The sequence below is a fragment of the Oncorhynchus kisutch genome, linkage group LG27, assembly GCF_002021735.2.
Source record: "Oncorhynchus kisutch isolate 150728-3 linkage group LG27, Okis_V2, whole genome shotgun sequence".
In the NCBI taxonomy this organism is placed as follows: domain Eukaryota; kingdom Metazoa; phylum Chordata; class Actinopteri; order Salmoniformes; family Salmonidae; genus Oncorhynchus; species Oncorhynchus kisutch.
This window is the reverse complement of record NC_034200.2, coordinates 23,575,654-23,595,586: the sequence shown is the minus strand read 5'-3', so window position 1 is coordinate 23,595,586 and position 19,933 is coordinate 23,575,654. Positions and strand designations below refer to the sequence as shown.

General features: G+C 41.0%; 1 protein-coding gene across 10 annotated transcripts in view; it reads left to right on the top strand.

Moving 5' to 3' along the window:
- Positions 1-19,933, top strand: part of astn1 (astrotactin 1) — a 245,798-nt gene that overhangs the window by 126,994 nt on the left and 98,871 nt on the right. For all 10 annotated transcript variants that reach the window (XM_031807155.1, XM_031807160.1, XM_031807159.1 and 7 more), the window contains 2 exons: positions 7,339-7,443; positions 15,546-15,734. In XM_031807155.1, the coding sequence (XP_031663015.1) occupies positions 7,339-7,443; positions 15,546-15,734 (294 nt within the window). The remainder of the gene's footprint in view (positions 1-7,338; positions 7,444-15,545; positions 15,735-19,933) is intronic.

Below are 19,933 nucleotides of genomic sequence, written 5' to 3'. Positions count from 1 at the left end.
CGGTCAATGTATTTGCAGTCTACAAATTATTCGTAATTATGTTCCTGCCCCCCAACCATCCGCTCAAGAAAAAATCTGAATCTAGTTGATGATCCCTGGTGTATAGTTACATGGATATATTTCCATGACAACAGCATTGTTATACCTGTGAGTAGTAAAACTTAATTTCTGGCGTACATGAAAAAGCCAAGCTCCATTCAAATTCACATTTGGATGCAGCCCTCAATGTTAATCACATTTGGGGTTTAATTTGTTCTTTGACACTGATTAATCACATAGAATTGCTTGACTCATTTCCTGCGGTAAACGTCAATTAATTAACTGACAGCATTAGATGTGATAATTAATATAGTGGGTGCCCAGCATGGGAGCAGGGACCTTAAGGGTGGCCCCTCACAAAGACTGCCATCATGATGAGCACCTGTTCCTCTGGGATCTACAGGCCTCCTCTGAGGAGATGCCGACAGAGATCTCAGTTTCTGTAAGACATAACAGAACACAGGGAAATCATTTCTCAGAAGTGTATACTGACTGACACTACAGTCTAGTTAGAGACGGTTGTTTATTTCTAGTGTCAGGATTATAGTAGGCTACAAATACTTATTTGGAAAGTCTTTGGTGGGCTCGGTACGAACTGAACTGGTGGTTGGTGGTTTGATCATTGACGTAAGCAGAATGGCAGTGATTCATACTGTGACACAGAGTCCCTTCTCCCCATGTCCCTCTAAAGCACAGAGGTATCTGGGAGATAGTTTATGATACATTGACAGTTCCTATATTACCTTCAGCAATGCTAAAATGGAAAGGGTATCACCTTGAATTTTTTTGAGAAACTCAGGTTCCGTTACAAATGCCACCTTATTTTCTATTTAGTGAGCTACTTTTGACCAGGGCTCTGGTCAAAAGTAGTGCACTATATAGGGAATAGGATGCCATTTGGGATGCAGATTCTGCCTCGTTAATTAAAGTCTTTGATGCTGATTGATGAATGGCCTCAATTAGTTTGATTCTTTAAGTGTAGGAAGTTCCTACTGTTGTAGTTTCAATGTTTCATCCCTTTTATGGGGCTTCAAGGTCTCCTACCAGGTTTGTTACTTTGGCCCGTCTACAATCAAAACTTGAGTGAAGAGTGGAAAGCTAGTGTTCAGAAAATCTTCAGTTGCAGTGGTCTAACAAATAACCTTCCTTGTTGGTCAACTTTACCTTAATCTTAAACCTAACCCTTAACCTGAACTTATCACATAACCTGTTCTGAATATCTGACCTTTTGAGTAACAAATGCATTAACATGAGTTTATCTTTTCAATATGATTTGAATTGATTGCAGTCCATTATGCAAACTATCCAAATAACCTTTCTTGTTTCAATTAGCAAACAAAATGTGCATCTCCACGTACCTCTTAAAGAGTACATTTTAGAAATATGGATATATTGTTTTCAATATTACCTAGGTGTACTATGGATGCTGTGGTGTAGAGTATGCTTTGTGATGAATATATATGGTTATGGAAGAGAGGGCACCACTTATGCAAAACTGTATGAGAGCCCTTCAACTGATGACATTAGACTGTATGGAGGAGCAATGAAAATTATTCATATGAGAAGACTTGGTCAAGGAGAGATGAGTGGTAGTCCTAGTGATTTATTTCAATAACATTCAGTGCATTCGGAAAGTATTCAGAACCCTTGACTTTTTCCACATTTTGTTATGTTACAGCCTTATTCTAAAATTGATTAATTAAATAAAAACATTTCCTCGTCAATCTCACAATAGCCCATAATAACAATGTGAAAACAGGTTTTTAGAAATGGTTGCAAATTTATTACAAATAAAAAACAGAAATAACTTATGTACATACAGTTGAAGTGGGAAGTTTACATACACTAAGGTTGGAGTCATTAAAACTTGTCTTTCAACCACTCCACAAATGTCTTGTTAACAAACTATGGTTTTGGTAAGTTGGTTAGGAAATTTACTTTGTGCATGACACAAGTCATTTTTCCAACAATTGTTTACAGACAGATTATTTCACATATAATTCACTGTATCACAGCTCCAGTGGGTTATAAGTTTACATACACTAAGTTGACTGTGCCTTTAAACAGCTTGGAAAATTCCAGAAAATTATGTAATGGCTTTAGAAGCTTCTTGACAACATTTGAGTCAATTGGAGGTGTACCTGTGGATGTATTTCAAGGCCTATCTTCAAACTCGTGGCCTCTTTGCTTGACATCATGGGAAAATCAAAAGAAATCAGCCAAGACCTCAGACAAAAAATTGTAGACCTCCACAAGTCTGATTCATCCTTGGGAGCAATTTCCAAATGCCTGAAGGTACCACGGTCATCTGTACAAACAATAGTACGCAAGTATAAACACCATGGGACTACGCAGCCGTCATACCGCTCAGGAAGTAGACGCGTTCTGTCTCCTAGAGATGAATGTACTCTGGTGTGAAAAGTGTAATTTAGTCACAGAACAACAGCAGAGGACCTTGTGAAGATGCGGGAGGAAACAGGTACAAAAGTATCTATATCCACAGTGTAACGAGTCCTATATCGACATAACCTGAAAGGCCGCTCAGCAAGGAAGAAGCCACTGCACCAAAACCACCATAAAAAGCCACAGTTGACAGTGCATGACATAGCAAAAACCAGGCAATGAGGTCGAAGGAATTGTCCGTAGAGCACCGAGGCAGGATTGTTTCAAGGCATATGTCTGGGGAAGGTTACCAAAATATTTCTGCAGCATTCGAAGGTCCCCAATAACACACTGGCCTCCATAATTCTTAAATGGAAGAAGTTTGGAACCACCAAGACTCTTCCAGGAGCTGGCCACCTGGCCAAACTGAGCAATCGGGTTAGAAGGGCCTTGGTCAGGGAGGTGACCAAGAACCCAATGGTCACTCTGACCGAGCTCCAGAGTTCCTCTGTGGAGATGGAAGAACCTTCCAGAAGGACAACAATCTCTGCAGAACTCCACCAATCAGGCATTTATGGTAGAGTGGCCAGACAGAAGCCACTCTTCAGTAAAAGGCAGCCCGCTTGTAGTTTGCCAAAAGTTACCTAAAAATTCTGACTATGAGAAACAAGATTCTCTGGTCTGATAAAACTACGATTTTAGTTTGGGCTCCCGAGTGGCACAGCGGTATAAGGAACTGCATCTTATTCCTAGAGGCGTCACTACAGACCCTGGTTTGATTCCAGGCTGTATCACAACCGGCCTTGACTGGGAGTCCCATAGGGCGGCGCACAATTGGCAGAGCGTCGGACGGATTTGGCTGGGGTAGGCTGTCATTGTAAAATAAGAATTGTTCTTAACTGACTTGCCTAGTTAAATTTAAAAAATACTAATTCGCTCAGAACCTCAGACTGGGGTGAAGGTTCACCTTCCAACAGGACAATGACCCTAAGCACACAGCCAAGACAACACGGGAGTGGCTTCGGGACAAGTCTCTGAATGTCCTTGAGTGGCCCAGCCGGAGCCCGGACTTGAATCCGATCGAACATCTCTGGAGAGACCGGAAAATAGCTGTATAGCGACGCTCCCATCCAACCTGACAGAGCTTGAGAGGATCTGCAGGGAGGAATGGGAGAAACTCCCCAAATACAGGTGCACCAAGCTTGTAGCGTCATACTCAAGAAGACTCGAGGTTGTAATCGCTGCCAAAAGTGTTTCAGCAAAGTACTGAGTAAAGGGTTTGAATGCTTATGTAAATGAGATATTTCCAGTATATTTTTTTTTTGATAAATGTGCAAAACTTTCAAAACTGTTTTTGCTCTGTCTTTATGGGGTATTGTATGTAGATTAATGAGAGAGAAAAGGGGTCTGAATACTTTCCGAATATACTGTATATGATCATTTTCTACCATTAACTTTGCCATTGGATTATTGAGGCATTATGTACAGCCATTCCATACATCTTTTCAAGAGCTAACATTTTGCTCCTCCTGTAGGCGTTAGTTCTCTTGTCAGTATCCTGAGAAAGAGTGGGGCTCTGCTGCTATATTACTGTTAGGATGTGTCACAAATGACACCCTAATTCCCTACATAGTGCACCCTATGGGGAATAAAGTAGTGTCTAAAGTAGTGCACAATATAGAAAATAGGGTTCCATTTGGGATGCACATTTAGTTTCCCATTAGATTAGTGGAGGAGTGTCAGCCTGGTAATTCCCAATGTTCCACATCTTCCCTCAGTCATTCATTCTTTTACTTATCCAAGAGTGAAATGGAACATGGGGTCCCATAGTTAATGGGGTTCTATGAGCCATAAGATAACTTCCACCTGTGGCTGTCGCTATGAATTTTCCTGAGAGAAGATTCTAGAAAAAGATTTGGCCGTGGTGGCACAGAGATTTAAAGTGCCCTCAGGGTATTAGATCATAGCTCCATCATGGTTACACAGTGGGTTTGATATTCGGATATCCTCTGCCTCCTAGTTCTTGATTTGTGTATTTTCTCTTTCTCTCTTCAATCTATGTTCATTCTAGTGCATGTTAATACACCAGATTTTCGTTTTTTATTTAATGAATTATAGAATTATGAAAAATATTAATAACATTCCACTCATGAGGCCAAAGAGGGCACTTTTGGTCATTGACTGTAGGAAAGGGTTACATAGTTAACCAAATAGCTACCCGAACTATCTGCAATGACCCTTTTTGCACAACATTTTTGGAATTGTCACATAAGCTGCTGCGAACAGCTACTGTCACTTTATTCCTAGTTATATGTACGTACATATCTACCTCAATTACCTCGTACCCTGCACATCAACTCGGTACCGGTACCCCATGTATATAGCCAAGTTATTGTTACTCAGTCTGTATTTATTGTTGCGTGTTTTACTTTTCTATTATTTCTCTTTTCTTTCTCCTTGAATTGTTGGGAAGGGCCTGTAAGTAAGCATTTCAATGTTAGTCTACACCTATTGTTTAGGAAGCATGTGACAAATAGTTTGATTTAATATGAAATGTGTTCTGGAAACGTTGTTGCAACATCAGATTAATGTTTTTTGCACCTTAAAAAAAGCATTGTAGAGTCATCTGAACAACTGGACAGTTTTTGTGTTTTGTGAACATCTCTTTTGTGATGTCCCCACAATGTTCTCACCAGACTGTTCCCACAACCTAATTAAACATTCTGGGAACCTTTACATAACAGATTCTAAGAACATTTTTGCAACATCAGGTGAATGTTTTACACAAATGTTCTATAATCATCTGCACGACTGGACAGTTTTTGTGTTATGAGACCATTTGCCGTGACCTTACGAATGTTCTGGTAACTTTCACAGAACCAATTTTGGTTTGCTAGGTAGAGACTGTTAAGTTCAGTCATATGAATCATTCTGTCAGACAACGAGTGCAGAGCACCCAAGGGGTAAATGGAGACAAGGCCTTTGAAAAGAAAGAATATAGCCTGTATATGTTTTGGCTTGTTATTAATATTATAACGGGACGGGTACGGTGCAGCACTGCGCCTACAACCAGGAATTATATTGTTTGGGGAGCGTTTTCCCATAAGAAGGGATAAATGAATGTTGTTCAAGGTGAGGACAATGCGTGAACATCACATTTAGAGCCTTATTCATCAAGTTCATACGATATGTCAAGCCACTGCCAAGCGATTCATTTCCAGAGAATAGCTTTAAAAAAGAACGGTTACCGGCACAATTTTCACTTGGCTCTCTAGCTGAATTACAAATACAGTGCATGCATTACCCCTTATTTATACTGAAAGACAATGATCCTCCACACAGTATTTGTGTTCTTTACAGGGGAACACAAATTACCCACACAATATCAATAGGACAACACAGCTCTCATTTCACTAGTAATGAAAACACAAAGTATATATTTTAGTATCTCTCAGAAGCATGATAGGTACTCATACATTTGTGAATTGGTCAATTCTGGCATTAATCACTCAATACCAATAGGATATCACATTGACAATACAATACTACAGTTCTCATTCAGTTGTACTTTCAGTAGAATAAAATGGATCTTTCAGTGTCTGTCCTCCTCTGGGCGTCGAAACATGTAGCTGCCTCCAAGAAGGGTGATATTTTGTGACATGTCCTCATACAGTTGTGAATTACTCCATGACATCCTGAATGTGCTCTTTTATGTCTCGCAGATGTTTTGACCGACGACGTAGCAGCTCCCAAAGCTCCAAGGATATGTTGTGGCTTTTGATATCTTCCAGATGTTTTGACCGACGACGTAGCAGCTCCCAAAGCTCCAAGGATATGTTGTGGCTTTTGATATCTTCCAGATGTTTTGACCGACGACGTAGCAGCTCCCAAAGCTCCAAGGATATGTTGTGGCTTTTGATATCTTCCAGATGTTTTGACCGACGACGTAGCAGCTCCCAAAGCTCCAAGGATATGTTGTGGCTTTTGATATCTTCCAGATGTTTTGACCGACGACGTAGCAGCTCCCAAAGCTCCAAGGATATGTTGTGGCTTTTGATATCTTCCAGATGTTTTGACCGACGACGTAGCAGCTCCCAAAGCTCCAAGGATATGTTGTGGCTTTTGATATCTTCCAGATGTTTTGACCGACGACGTAGCAGCTCCCAAAGCTCCAAGGATATGTTGTGGCTTTTGATATCTTCCAGATGTTTCAAATATGAAGGGACAGTTACATTTATATACAGGTGTGATATCTTTCACAGCTCAGCATTGCTGACAGTTGCCATAGGAGATGAGATGATTTATCACCTTGCCAATGCTACATATGGTGATGTGTGAGGGATCTTAACTCGCACCGAAACCAGAGGTAGAATAGCAATGATTCATCTCATCTAGAGAAAGGATTTGGATGATGAATGTTGCCACGTCCCAATGTATTTTCATAGCCACATTTGTTATGCTTTTCTTGCCATCAATGATTTGTTATTTTCCGCAACAAGCTGACCAAGTCAATCATTACCATAAGAAACAAGGCATCTGTAAAAACATTTTTGATGGACTAACCAATTAAGGTTTTTGTCAAGCCTCTGTAGGCAGGCAGAATGTGAATGATTTTTCTCTATTCTGCTTTCTGGTGGTTTAGTAATCAAGTCAAAGTGCTTGATACCATTAGATGGTTGTCTTTTGTGTGGATCAGTATTTTTCCAACCCATCAGAGAGGGAATTAAGGATCTGTCACCGACAGCCATTGTTTGTATGTTGCATAAGAGACAGTCGCTATTTGCAAATGTGCAGTACAAGTTATCTGTCCTAACATTAGTTATTTTCTTTGTTAATCTACCTCTTTCATGTTATGCTTTGAAGCACTGTTATCTGGAATGGAAAATCAAAGCTGATGATATGTTGTGTCTCTTACAGGAATGGTGAACTACAGTGAGGTCTCTGGGTACCCACTCATCCAGCAATGGCGGCTGAGGTCCATCCTGTACCACGTCAAACTGAACCAGTGGGTACTCTCTCAAGGTAACCAACTCATTGTTAAAGGGTTCTATTTATTAAAAGTTCTAATCAGGATTTTATAAATGCAGGGTAATCTTAATCTTCTATGCAGTGAGTAACGTGCACACTTCAACAGTGTAAGTCAAGTCAAAATGTGGCACATTACATTAGCCTGAAGCATTCCACATTTGCATCACTTAGCCATGATTTAGCACAGCCTCCCTTCATGGTCTGATAAGCTATCATCATCCACATAGCTTTGTATTGGAGGTAAACCAAAAGATTTTGACAGGCCCTGCTGATAGGTATTTAGTAAGGATGGAAATGGTTATTCAAATATTGAAATATCCAAACGGAGGTTAGTATACGATTACTTGGGAGAGTATAATGTTTTTTTGATTATTATATATATTTTTAAACGCTTTGTCTAAAATGTAATTCAATTGTCTGCATTGCAACATTGCCTACAAGGATAGACCATTACATTCTAAATTGTAATATTTTTATGAATGCGCCCCATAAAAAAGACGCACCGGTACCCTACTACACGTTTGACACGTGTAGCTTGTTGTTATTGTCGGTCAATCAAAGTGGAGCTACAGTCAGAGGCTCCATGTGGAACAAGTAAACTGGGAGATTTCTAATCAATGCAAAATATAATTAAATTTATGGAATTAAGTTGGTTAAATGGGAAGGAGTATACTACAATGATCAATGAACATGTAGGCTGTTGTTTCATATGGATGGAGTTCCTTTAGACAAGGACAGGGGAGAGCAGCAAAATAGCATCAATTAGCCTTGCTACTTTAGTAAGCTAGCTGGCTAACTTAGCTTGGCTACTTTAGCTAACTACCTTCTTTTCATTGATTTGATGCAGTCAAGACAGGCACTACCAGATGGTATGATAGATAACCTATGGCAGCAGCAAGCTAGTCTAACGAGCGCAAGTCGTTTTGGCTACTTCCTATGGTGTCAAATCCGATTCAACAGTCGAACGCACACAAGATGGAGCGCACAAGCAAAATTAAACATCATTGCGCAAGCAAACACTGGGTAGAGAGAAGAAATGTGTTTGAGTGAGCAGAGGACACGGGTCCCGCGAGTGCACAGGGCAGTTGAGAGCGCAAATTAAACTTGAGAGCTTGCAAGTGTGACTTTGAGCGAGCAGAACGTCAGTCACAGATCAAAAATACATATAGTAATGTAAACAAATAAATATATAGGTAATGTGTAAAAAAAATCTATTCGAATGCATTAAATTGTTCACCAGCAATCGTCACTTGTCATTGCCAAGTTTTCGCTCTCAATTTCTATCACTCAAGACACCTTTGGTTTGGATTTCAGGTGGGCAGGCTTAATAAAGGCAGGTGCGTGTCTAGAAACCTTATATTGGTCACTTTCACTGGATTGTTGGATGAACAAGCAAATTGACCAGTCCAGTGTTGTGACTGGCTATTACAAGCATTCTGTTTGCGATGGACTGCAGAGCTGTTTGTTTATCAGGGCTCCCCAACCCTCTTCCTAGAGATCTACTGTCCTGTAGGTTTTCAGTCCAACCCAAATTTAGCATATCTGATTCAGCTAGTTAAGGTCTTGTCGAGCAGCTAATTAGTAGAATCAGGTATGTTTAATTAGGGTTGGACTGAAAACCCACTGGACGGTAGATGTCCAACTTCTGACCCACTGGATTGTGATACAGTGAATTATAAATGAAATAATCTGTATGTAAACAATTGTTGTAAAAATGACTTGTGTCATGCATAAAGTAGATTTCCTAACCGACTTGCCAAAACTATAGTTTGTTAACAAGAAATGTGTGTAGTGGTTGAAAAAGTAGGTTTAATGACTCCAACCTAAGTGTATGTAAACTTCCAACTTCAACTGTACATCAGTGTTATTCTCAGGGGCAACCCGGAACATATCCCAGCCGTGATGGTAACAATCTTGAAGCATGGATTCCGATTGGTCAGACCAGTATTGAACAGTCCTTACGATGGGTACTTCCTGTTTGAGTTCCTGCCTATAGGAATGTGTGATGATGACTGAAGAGAATTCTTGAGCCCAAGGACACACACACACACATGGGGATTTTTAATTATATGAAGACACAAAAGGGAGAATCTGCTACAGTTCGTACAGAACATAACTAGTCCCAAATAATAGAATGTTAAACCAGCTTTATTCACATGTACAGGAATTTGACTCTGTGAAATGGTGCTGCCACAATAAACAGAATGTACAGACAGATGATAAACAGAATACAAAAAAAAAAATATAAAGATACAGAATTGACACAGATCCACATACATAAACTATGTATGTATGAGATGTGCAGATAGTGCAAAGTGCAATGTGTAGTTCTGGGATGATAGTGCAAGGGTGCATAGTCTGTGTATGAATAGTGCAGAATGCGATGTCTATGGATGAGAGGATCATCGTGTACCAGGTGGCCAGTTGGTGAGGACCACGGCACGGGGGAACAAACTGTTCAGGTGGCGGGAGGTTTTGGTCATGATTGACCTGACCCGTTTGCCAGAGGGGAGAAGAGGGGGTGGAAGGGGTCAGCAATGATCTTTCCTGCACGCTTCCTTGCCCTGGAGTCAGCAGACTGTACAATATGTTGCAGTGAAGGAGGAGGTGAGGATGGACTTGATGATGGCAATTTAGAACTATATCAGTACACACGGCATTCAAAGGAGTACTGAGGAAAAAACAACACCATGCATTCACCAAACATTGCACCAAGGAAAATATATTTGTTTTATAGAAATTGTCTGATTGGAACTACCATTGTCTATCAATTACAGAATATGAAATGATTTCCAATTGGCATTGGACATTTTATTTTATATAGTCTGTAATACAGGAGTCCCATCAAGTCAGATGTTATCAGCAAGCTAGAGTCATCTGTGGAAAGAGGACAAGTAGAACAAAGATATAAGTGCAAACAGAATAAATGTATCATTCAACATAAGTTTCCACCCAAAACAATGACATGAGCTCTGTCCCAATTAATCTCTGCTCAACTCCTCACTTTCTCTCAACTCACATCCTTCTCTTAACCCATTGGAGGAGGTCTGAGGTGAGGAACTTGGGTCGTCTCCTCTAATGGGGTTTTAGAAGGAGGCGAGATGGTCAGTCCTTGCATCCGTAGCTCTGTCTATGAATTTGAATCCCTCAGCTTTTTACCGAAACAGAGCGGGGAGAACGCTTTGTTATTGTTTCAACTGCTGATTGCACATAAATGAACATTCAAGTATGTTTAAGCATACATGACTGTTGGGAGTGTGGTGCCATACCTTTATCTCCCAGGTGCGGCAGAGCTGACACACTAAAGATGGAGTTACAGCAGGTGTCTTGACCACCCTCTGGCTGTTCTCCAGACAGCAGTAGCGCTGGAAGGTGTTCCAGGCACTGTTTGTGGCCACGTCACCTCCCTCAGAACCAATGAAGATCTCCAGGTTCCTTACAGTGGAGCATCAGCATAATCTATAGATAGGGCAGAACAATACAGGAGATGGAATTAGGTTGGGGTCGAAGTCCCAACTTAAAATCCCTGTACTATCCATAGACATTGGTAAAAAGATCAACAAAAGTAGGACACTACCGTTTGAGGAAGGTGGAGCAATACATATGTGCTGAGTTGTGTAAGGCATACGATGAGTTGGTGACTCACTGGTCCAAACCTGGCCTCCTCTGCCTCATTGGCGTAGTGGGCCAGGGTGATGAAGTAGAAGCCTGACCCCACTTGATCAAACGTGTTCTCTCTACACACACTGACCTGTCTCCTGAGAACAGAGAGAGGAAAATAAGAAGTCAGGAAATATCACTGACAGAGTTTATGTTTAAACATCTTAATGTTGCATTCCAGATAACAATCAATTATAAGACTGCTGTGGCTGTATCAAATGAGGCAACTATGGATAATAATTTATCCAAATAAGTGAAAACACACGATAGGGCAATTCCATGGTATCATGGAACCATGATGCTCAGATGTTTCACTATAAAATGTATGTCAAACAAAAAACAATGATTTCAAAGTGAAATTGACCATATAACTCTATGCACAAGGACTAACTACTTTTAACAATTTGCAATCATTGGTTTGTATGATATACATTTTAGAGTGAAACATATGAGTCTCAGCATCTCTCTGTCACCATGGAATTGCCCTGTACCAATCCACGGCGCTTATCTGTCAGCATGGCTCAGTATTGAACAGCCTGCTGTCATTTCATGACCAACCCACCTCGTGAAGAGCTATCCTCCTATAGGTTTTCACTTTATCCCTTACCTACAATACTCATATTATTTAGCAATGACTATCACATACATTCAGTATTGAACCATCTTTCAAACACACAGACAGTAGTTGGTCATCCTCCTCTCTACTTGACACATGTCCTATGCACAATACCTTCATACAGCATCAAAGAAATTAGAGGAACTCTCTGTACAACTAATGATTAAGTTACGGGGGTGATTGGTGAATATCATGGTCACCTGCAGGAAGTCCGAGTGAGTGCTGTGCCTACAGGAGTGCCAAGGTAACCTACTTGGAACATAATGGATTCCTGTATCTCTTGTCTCTGTCAGCTGAGCAGAGAACATATTAGTGCCAGTGGACCTGCATGGAAAGAGTGATGGAGAGAGAGAAATGGTTTGAGGTCATTTTCATTTACTTTTACTGCACAAAAACTGACAGGGTAAAAGTTATTAAAACTATATTTCAATCAAACTTTCTCTCAAAATATGCAGTTAACGGTTAACAATATTGTCTATTATTTGGTTAGGAACTTGACCTCTCCTTCAAGACTGTTGGAAAAGCATTCCAGGTGAAGCTGGTTGAGAGAATGCCAAAAAATGTGCAAAGCTGTCATCAAGGCATAGGATGGCTACTTTGAAGAATCTATTTTGATTTGTTTAACACTTCTTTGGTTACTACATGATTTAATGTGCATTGTTTCATAGTGTTGATGTCTTCACTATTATTCGACAATGTAGAAAATAGTAAAAGTAAAGAAAAACTTTTGACTGGTACTGTAGGTGCACACACACACTACATGTTAATGTTTTTAAATGTTTGTCAATTGTAAAGTATTTTGTCTAATATATTTTTGGCTAGCTGTCACCCAGTAAGGCTAGCTGTCACCATTGGCGTTGTCACGTTCTGACCTTAGTTCCTTTGTTATGTCTTTGTTTTAGTATGGTCAGGGCGTGAGTTGGGTGGGTTGTCTATGTTCGTTTTTCTATAATTTGGGATTTCTGTGTTCGGCCTAGTATGGTTCTCAGTCAGAGGCAGCTGCCAATCGTTGTCCCTGATTGAGAATCATACTTAGGTAGCCTGGTTTCACTTTTGAGTCGTGGGTGTTTGTCTTCCGTGTCAATGTTTGTTACCACACGGGACTGTTTCGTTTATTCATGTTTATGGTTTTGTTCCAGTGTTCTGTTGTGTTTGATTAAACATTATGGACACTTAACACGCTGCGCATTGGTCCTCCGATCCTTCTCGCTACTCCTCCTCATAAGGGGAGGACGAGATCCGTTACAGGCGTCGGCTAATGGGGATCTATCAATAACATTAGTTAGCTACCTAGTTAGTAGTTAGCTTTTTACGTTAACCTAGTTTGCCTCATTAATAGCCTGCTTTAATAACAGAAGACCAATTAACTACATATTTCAATATTGAAATCATAGTTGATTACTCTGATTACGCTCCTGAAAAACTATCGAACTGACTTCTTTATTATTATGTATTATTATTATTACCTTTCACCGTCCCCTTCCATCTATATGGTACAAAAGCATGTTAGAGAGCAATCATGCCGTGATTACAAGAACCTGACCAATTGCAATTCAGTAGACTGCTACAGACTATGTTCATTGGCTAGAATTCTCCCCGGTAAGAAATTATAGAGCAAAATTGATTTTGGAGCGCAAACTGGAAATATGTCGTGGGTCTTGACATGTAGTAAGAGTTTGACATGTACAAAAATCTCTGCTCTCAAATGAATTTACTAGGTGCGGAAATGCAGTTCTGCTCGCGCAAAGTCACACACGCAAGCTCTCAAGTTGAATTTGCCCACACCACGCTGGCCTGCGTTCGCGGGATCCGTCCTCTGCACACTCGACTCAAGTATTTGCTCTGCAATGATGTTTCATCTTGCTCGCTCACACGCTCCATCTCAAACCTGTTCGACTTTTGAATCGGATTTGACACCATACTTTTTCTCTCGCGCTCCCTCCGTGCCACACACATAGACTGTCACACACACCAGCGCCTGCTCCTCTATAGCCCCTCCCCCACCCTTCTGTTGAAATAAGCAGGGCACCAGCTCTCCTTTAAAAAAAAATCACCTTTATTTAACCAAGTAGGCCAGTTGAGAACAAGTTCTCATTTACAACTGCGACTTGGCCAAGATAAATCAAAGCACTGCAACAAAAACAACAATACAGAGTTACACATGGGATAAACAAATGTACAGTCAATAACACAATAGAAAAATATATGTCCAGTGTGTGCAAATGTAGTAATGTTAGGGAGGTAAGGCATTAAATAAGCCATAGTGGCGAAATAATTACAATTTAGCATTAACACTGGAGTAATAGATGTGCAAGTAGAGATACTGGGGTGCAAAAGAGCAAAAAAATAAATAACAATATGGGGATGAGGTAGTTGGGTGTGCTGTTGACAGATGGGCTGTGTACAGGTACAGTGATCGGTAAGCTGCTCTAACAGCTGAAAAGTTAGTGAGGGAGATATGTCTCCAGCTTCAGTAATTTCAGCTAAATCACGCCATCAAATCTCCATTGAAGTGTTCATTATTAAATTGTATTAACACATGTATTTCAACAATCCGGATATCCGAAAAAAATATAATGATATTATTCAAATACGGAAATCATTTCAAATGCCCATCCCTGGTATTTAGTGAAGCACTACTTCTCAGAAGGGCTCTCTACTGTTGACAGTACTTTGCTGTTGAGCTCCTTGACGTTCTTCATACTATTCTTTTTTGGGATCTTTTGGAGTATTGTTTTAGTTATTGATTTTTTAATCAAATGTTTTACCATATGGTGATGCTTGGTCACCTGAACAGCCCACATCAACATGCTAAAACGTTTTTATATGAATGTGTAATGAGTTTTCAGAAAGTTGCAGAATAGTTTATTTGGGCTTGAATGGTTTTTGGATTTGTTTTCGTATTATTTTCAGATGGCTACCATATGTATCATTTAGCCTATGTATCTGTATGCATTTAGTGTTAATTCACCACACATTTTTGTAGTATAACACAAACATGACATACTGTATATAGATGTGTCATTACTAATGCATATCCGATAGGAATGTTCTATTACTAGCTCTCTTTTTCCATTACTGCTGTAGGTCTTCGTATTTCATCCGACACAGAAGTGTGTGGGGGATGGTTACAGATTTTTTTACACCTGATACCAAAGGACCATCTTTCACAAGGACTGTTCTGTGTCATTCATCACTGTTGCTTCATAATGTAAATGTGGTGTGGGAGTAGCTTGTTGTGAGTGGTGGGATGTTAATGTTAGGGCTCTTGAATGATAATGGAAAAGTTGAAGAGCTGTACATGTTGTTTAGTGTTTTCCCAAAGATATGAAAACACCAGCAAGTGTAAATACTAATGACTCAACTATGAGGAATTCATGAAGGCTCAATTTAAGACTTAAAGAAAGCCTCAAGTTTACAGATGGCACTTTTATCACAGTCTGATCACTGTCATAGCTCATAATTTCACAAACTTGAGTTTTTGTTAGGATGTTTACCTAAAACTTGAAATTGAAGTGCAGCATAAGTGTACAGTATGCTTATGTTTCGGTATTTTATACTACCGGCAGCTGCGTCTTACTTACTTTTGACCTAAAAACGAACAAACAATTGTTCGTAGACAGAATAATTTATTCTGAGTATGGAATGTAGTAAAAATAAGTATCATCATACCATGTACTGTAAATATTTGTACTTGTTGTGTGTGTCAGATTGATGTGTTTCATAGTTTTTCTATGTTCCTTCCTATGTGTTACACAGGACACTATGGATTTGTCAATAGGCTGTCCGTTGCTAACTCCTGCACTGTGTTTTCTAACAGCGTTCAGCTCTGCTATCCACTCCCTGGACGGTGCCACCCTCCGCAGTGATTTTGTCTCCATCCTCAGGGAGTTTGGTAATCACTTTGTACAAGAGGCAGTGTACGGCTTCGAGGAGGCCTGCACTATCTGGTACCCCAACAAGCAGGTCCAGAGGCAGCTGTGGCTGGAGTACCAGGACATCAGCAAAGGTAAGACCTCTAATTGATTGGAGATACCTTACTTGGAGAAAATGTAAAGTATAATAAGCTCCTGGAGGGCATCCATTGTAGGTTCATGTTCCACAAAATGTATTGTTTTATTTCTGGGGTTCTGGGTAGATGGAATTGTGAAAAAGAAAGGGTCAGAATGTATGTCCCTTTTTGAAAAGCCATTTGTCATTTGCTGAGAGTGGACAAAGCTAGGCCTTCTGAAGACCATTGGAAACACCAGCTGAAATGTCAAATTCAGACCTGTTTAAATTAATAGAAAATCACAACATAAATCTCAAACGAGGATTTGACCTTTCCAAGGATGTTGATAGAGTGCACAGATGCATTATGCCACAGCAATTAATTGCTGTAGATATTCATAACACATTTTTTTTCAGCTGTCAGTTTCGGCCACATGAAAAAGTGATTTCAATCAAATTCAATCAATGAAATGTATTTATAAAGCCCCTTTTACATCAGCAGATGTCACAAAGTGTTTATGCATAAACCCAGCCTAAAATTCCAAAGAGCAAGCAATGCAGATGTAGAAGCACAGAGGCTAGTGTTAGGTTCTTATTTTTCAGAGTAAGTAACTCCCGGACACTAGAGAAGCTTTCACCAAGTTAATTCTGCCCAAAGGATCTATACAGCTGTTATTCAGACAGCAAAACATTTCTCACCATCACAGTTATATTCATCCCACTTAAGACACTCCTCCTTCTCTCCAATCCTTACATCTTATCCTTACATCTTATGGTTCTACAGGAAGAGGGTAACAAGATATTAAACACGTATTACTCCCTTAAGGGAATCTGACCTCAACCCCTCCTTCACCTAATCCACAGATGTCCATCTGTCTCCCCTATATCAGCACGTTGCTTCTCCCGTCCACCCAACACATTCCAAAGACATCTGTCTTTCTTCAGAGAACCATTAACTTCTGACATAAAACCCAGTCTCTTTCACTCCTTTGATTCTATGCTTCTTTCCTATCATTTATTTAATATCTCAATGTTCAAAGTTTAGCTGATTCCAACAGTCCTTCCTCTTGAACAATAGCGTCCTAATGTTCAATTTACATAAACTTGGAAATTACTAATAAATGGATAAACAATGATAATAAAACATGAATTAAACAAACTAGCAAATGGAACAAATAATGAACAAACATTCACTGGTTTTCAATTTTAGAGACTTATGGCCTCTGTACTATGATCACACAATTTTATTTCCATCTATCATCACACAACAAAATGCAATTCCAGCTGAATCTGCGGTCTCGTTCTATGTCAGATGGAGCAGCTTTTAGTTTCTCCACTTCCCCCTTCTGGTTACTAAGAGAGTAATAGCACAAGACTTGGAAAGCAACAAAAATACATAAAACATAACAACATTAACAATGTGATAAGCTATGCATAATTATATATGCATGAAAACCAAAGTCTGAGACCCTGACAATTCCCACTCTCTCTTCACCCGACTCTATGCCTCCCGGATACTTTCCTGATGGTTTCCACAAAAATGAAAGCTCTACAAAGCTTCCTCATACTTTCGCCCAGTCTTCTCCTTTTGGCCCCAGGTTCCGAGAGGTGTTCCCAAGTCATGTCATTTTCACTTTGTTCCCCATCTCCTGCATTTCACCTGATATGCAAGTGCTTATCCCTAATCAAATCAAATCAAATCAAATTTGATTTGTCACATACACATGGTTAGCAGATGTTAATGCGAGTGTAGCGAAATGCTTGTGCTTCTAGTTCCGACAATGCAGTAATAACCAACAAGTAATCTAACTAACAATTCCAAAACTACTGTCTTATACACAGTGTAAGGGGATAAAGAATATGTACATAAGGATATATGAATGAGTGATGGTACAGAGCAGCATAGGCAAGATACAGTAGATGGTATCGAGTACAGTATATACATATGAGATGAGTATGTAAACAAAGTGGCATAGTTAAAGTGGCTAGTGATACATGTATTACATAAGGATGCAGTCGATGATATAGAGTACAGTATATACGTATGCATATGAGATGAATAATGTAGGGTAAGTAGCATTATATAAGGTAGCATTGTTTAAAGTGGCTAGTGAGCTATTTACATCATTTCCCATCAATTCCCATTATTAAAGTGGCTGGAGTTGAGTCAGTGTCAGTGTCAGTGTGTTGGCAGCAGCCACTCAATGTTAGTGGTGGCTGTTTAACAGTCTGATAGCCTTGCGATAGAAGCTGTTTTTCAGTCTCTCAGTCCCAGCTTTGATGCACCTGTACTGACCTCGTCTTCTGGATGATAGCGGGGTGAACAGGCAGTGGCTCGGGTGGTTGATGTCCTTGATGATCTTTATGGCCTTCCTGTAACATCGGGTGGTGTAGGTGTCCTGGAGGGCAGGTAGTTTGCCCCCGGTGATGCGTTGTGCAGACCTCACTACCCTCTGGAGAGCCTTACGGTTGTGGGCGGAGCAGTTGCCGTACCAGGCGGTGATACAGCCCACCAGGATGCTCTCGATTGTGCATCTGTAGATGTTTGTGAGTGCTTTTGGTGACAAGCTGAATTTCTTCAGCCTCCTGAGGTTGAAGAGGCGCTGCTGCGCCTTCTTCACGATGCTGTCTGTGTGAGTGGACCAATTCAGTTTGTCTGTGATGTGTATGCCGAGGAACTTAAAACTTGCTACCCTCTCCACTACTGTTCCATCGATGTGGATAGGGGGTGTTCCCTCTGCTGTTTCCTGAAGTCCACAATCATCTCCTTAGTTTTGTTGACGTTGAGTGTGAGGTTATTTTCCTGACACCACACTCCGAGGGCCCTCACCTCCTCCCTGTAGGCCGTCTCGTCGCTGTTGGTAATCAAGCCTACCACTGTTGTGTCATCCGCAAACTTGATGATTGAGTTGGAGGCGTGCGTGGCCACGCAGTCGTGGGTGAACAGGGAGTACAGGAGAGGGCTCAGAACGCACCCTTGTGGGGCCCCAGTGTTGAGGATCAGCAGGGTGGAGATGTTGTTGCCTACCCTCACCACCTGGGGGCGGCCCGTCAGGAAGTCCAGTACCCAGTTGCACAGGGCGGGGTCGAGACCCAGGGTCTCGAGCTTGATGACGAGCTTGGAGGGTACTATGGTGTTGAATGCCGAGCTGTAGTCGATGAACAGCATTCTCACATAGGTATTCCTCTTGTCCAGGTGGGTTAGGGCAGTGTGCAGTGTGGTTGAGATTGCATTGTCTGTGGACCTATTTGGGCGGTAAGCAAATTGGAGTGGGTCTAGGGTGTCAGGTAGGGTGGAGGTGATATGGTCCTTGACTAGTCTCTCAAAGCACTTCATGATGACGGAAGTGAGTGCTACGGGGCGGTAGTCGTTTAGCTCAGTTACCTTAGCTTTCTTGGGAACAGGAACAATGGTGGCCCTCTTGAAGCATGTGGGAACAGCAGACTGGTATAGGGATTGATTGAATATGTCCGTAAACACACCGGCCAGCTGGTCTGCGCATGCTCTGAGGGCGCGGCTGGGGATGCCGTCTGGGCCTGCAGCCTTGCGAGGGTTAACACGTTTAAATGTCTTACTCACCTCGGCTGCAGTGAAGGAGAGTCCGCATGTTTTCGTTGCAGGCCGTGTCAGTGGCACTGTATTGTCCTCAAAGCGGGCAAAAAAGTTATTTAGTCTGCCTGGGAGCAAGACATCCTGGTCCGTGACTGGGCTGGATTTCTTCTTGTAGTCCGTGATTGACTGTAGACCCTGCCACATGCCTCTTGTGTCTGAGCCGTTGAATTGAGATTCTACTTTGTCTCTGTACTGACGCTTAGCTTGTTTGATAGCCTTGCGGAGGGAATAGCTGCACTGTTTGTATTCGGTCATGTTACCAGTCACCTTGCCCTGATTAAAAGCAGTAGTTTGCGCTTTCAGTTTCACGCGAATGCTGCCATCAATCCACGGTTTCTGGTTAGGGAATGTTTTAATCGTTGCTATGGGAACGACATCTTCAACGCACGTTCTAATGAACTCGCACACCGAATCAGCATATTCGTCAATTTTGTCGTCTGACGCAATACGAAACATATCCCAGTCCACGTGATGGAAGCAGTCTTGGAGTGTGGAGTCAGCTTGGTCGGACCAGCGTTGGACAGACCTCAGCGTGGGAGCCTCTTGTTTTAGTTTCTGTCTGTAGGCAGGGATCAACAAAATGGAGTCGTGGTCAGCTTTTCCGA